General features: G+C 38.8%; 1 protein-coding gene across 2 annotated transcripts in view; it reads left to right on the top strand.

Annotated features, from left to right (window-relative positions):
* Positions 1 to 1,326, top strand: part of LOC107710018 (polycomb protein suz12-B) — a 20,723-nt gene that overhangs the window by 5,038 nt on the left and 14,359 nt on the right. For both annotated transcript variants that reach the window (XM_016514698.1, XM_016514699.1), the window contains one exon: positions 234 to 302. In XM_016514698.1, the coding sequence (XP_016370184.1) occupies positions 234 to 302 (69 nt within the window). The remainder of the gene's footprint in view (positions 1 to 233; positions 303 to 1,326) is intronic.

Raw genomic sequence — 1,326 nt, 5'->3', positions numbered from 1 at the left:
ATCTGCCTTTTATAGACCGCCGATCAAACATCCCAAAGTGATTATCGGCCGATAGTGATCGGTAGCCGATCAATCGGAGCACCCCTAATAATAAATATACACAGTACACACACACACACACATATAGTATGTAAACATAAACTTTTATTTTGAATGCGATTAATCGTTTTGCAGCCCTACTGCTTTGCTTTGCTTACAGCATTTTTATTGAATAAACTGGCCTTTTTCTTCAGGAAAACATTTAAAGTGGATGATTTGCTGTCCAATTTGGAGAGAATGAAAGGGGAGCCCGAGTCTCAGAGGTACTGGTCTTCTACAGATATTTTTCATGCTGTGTTATTACACAGATATGAGCCTAAAGGTTGGAATACACTACACAACTTTTAACATCTTAATAATAGGCATCATAGGCTTGCTGACTTTGTAAATGGTTACAGAGGAAAAACTGGGCTTTATAAACTAAACATACTCAGGGCTTAAAGTTCTCCGGCACCGTGCCGGATCTCCAGCGTGCAGCGTTTGGCTGCAGAAAAAAAATAGTCCTACATTAAAAAAAAAACATCTGGTTGATTGATATCACTTTCGAGTCCATGAGTTCGCCTACCAATGGTATGAGAGGAGCACAGCTTTCACTCTCAACCAAACTAACATTACTAGCAAATCAGAATGTTTTGCTCTTATAAACATGAGACGCACATAATAGTATCCAATTGCGGAGTCGCAGCCCTGATGAATGGAGAAGTGCGACAAAAAGCTGTGAGGCGCAATGGTCAAAGATGTCCATCTAGCGCATAATTTACATAGAATAACTAATTAAAAAGCAGCGGAGCTTTGTAAACAGCTCAGAGTAATCATGTCATCTCCATGAAACGATATGATTGCCAGAACAAATTTACCGGGATTTTTGAAAAGGTCCTGTTCACACATGATCTCTTAATGGTAACTTACCGGTAATTTACCAGTACTGTATGTGTGAAAGGGGCTAAACTCTTCCTCTGTATATGCTGTGAACTTGAATTGCTTATCATTCATCTGAAAAAACTGTGCATTATCTCACTAGATTTGTAACGTAAATCATTTATAAACCTTTGCCAACACAGGAGAATACATCACAGGGCTCGCAAAATTTCGAAATCCCTGGTAGCCCTTCGGGCAGGCATTCTTCAGATTTTGGTAGCCCAAAAATGAATTTAACTAGCCCGAATAAAAGATATTGTATTTTTTCTTCAAATAACAAGTCAAGAGAGTAGGGGTGCAACGGATCACAAATCTCATGGTTCGGATTATATTACATTATCATATCACATTTTGAGTCACAGATCGGAT

The sequence above is a fragment of the Sinocyclocheilus rhinocerous genome, unplaced genomic scaffold, assembly GCF_001515625.1.
Source record: "Sinocyclocheilus rhinocerous isolate Xijiao unplaced genomic scaffold, SAMN03320098_v1.1 scaffold3614, whole genome shotgun sequence".
NCBI lineage: Eukaryota > Metazoa > Chordata > Actinopteri > Cypriniformes > Cyprinidae > Sinocyclocheilus > Sinocyclocheilus rhinocerous.
The sequence above is the reverse complement of the archived record's forward strand: the minus strand, read 5'-3'. Positions and strand labels throughout refer to the sequence as shown.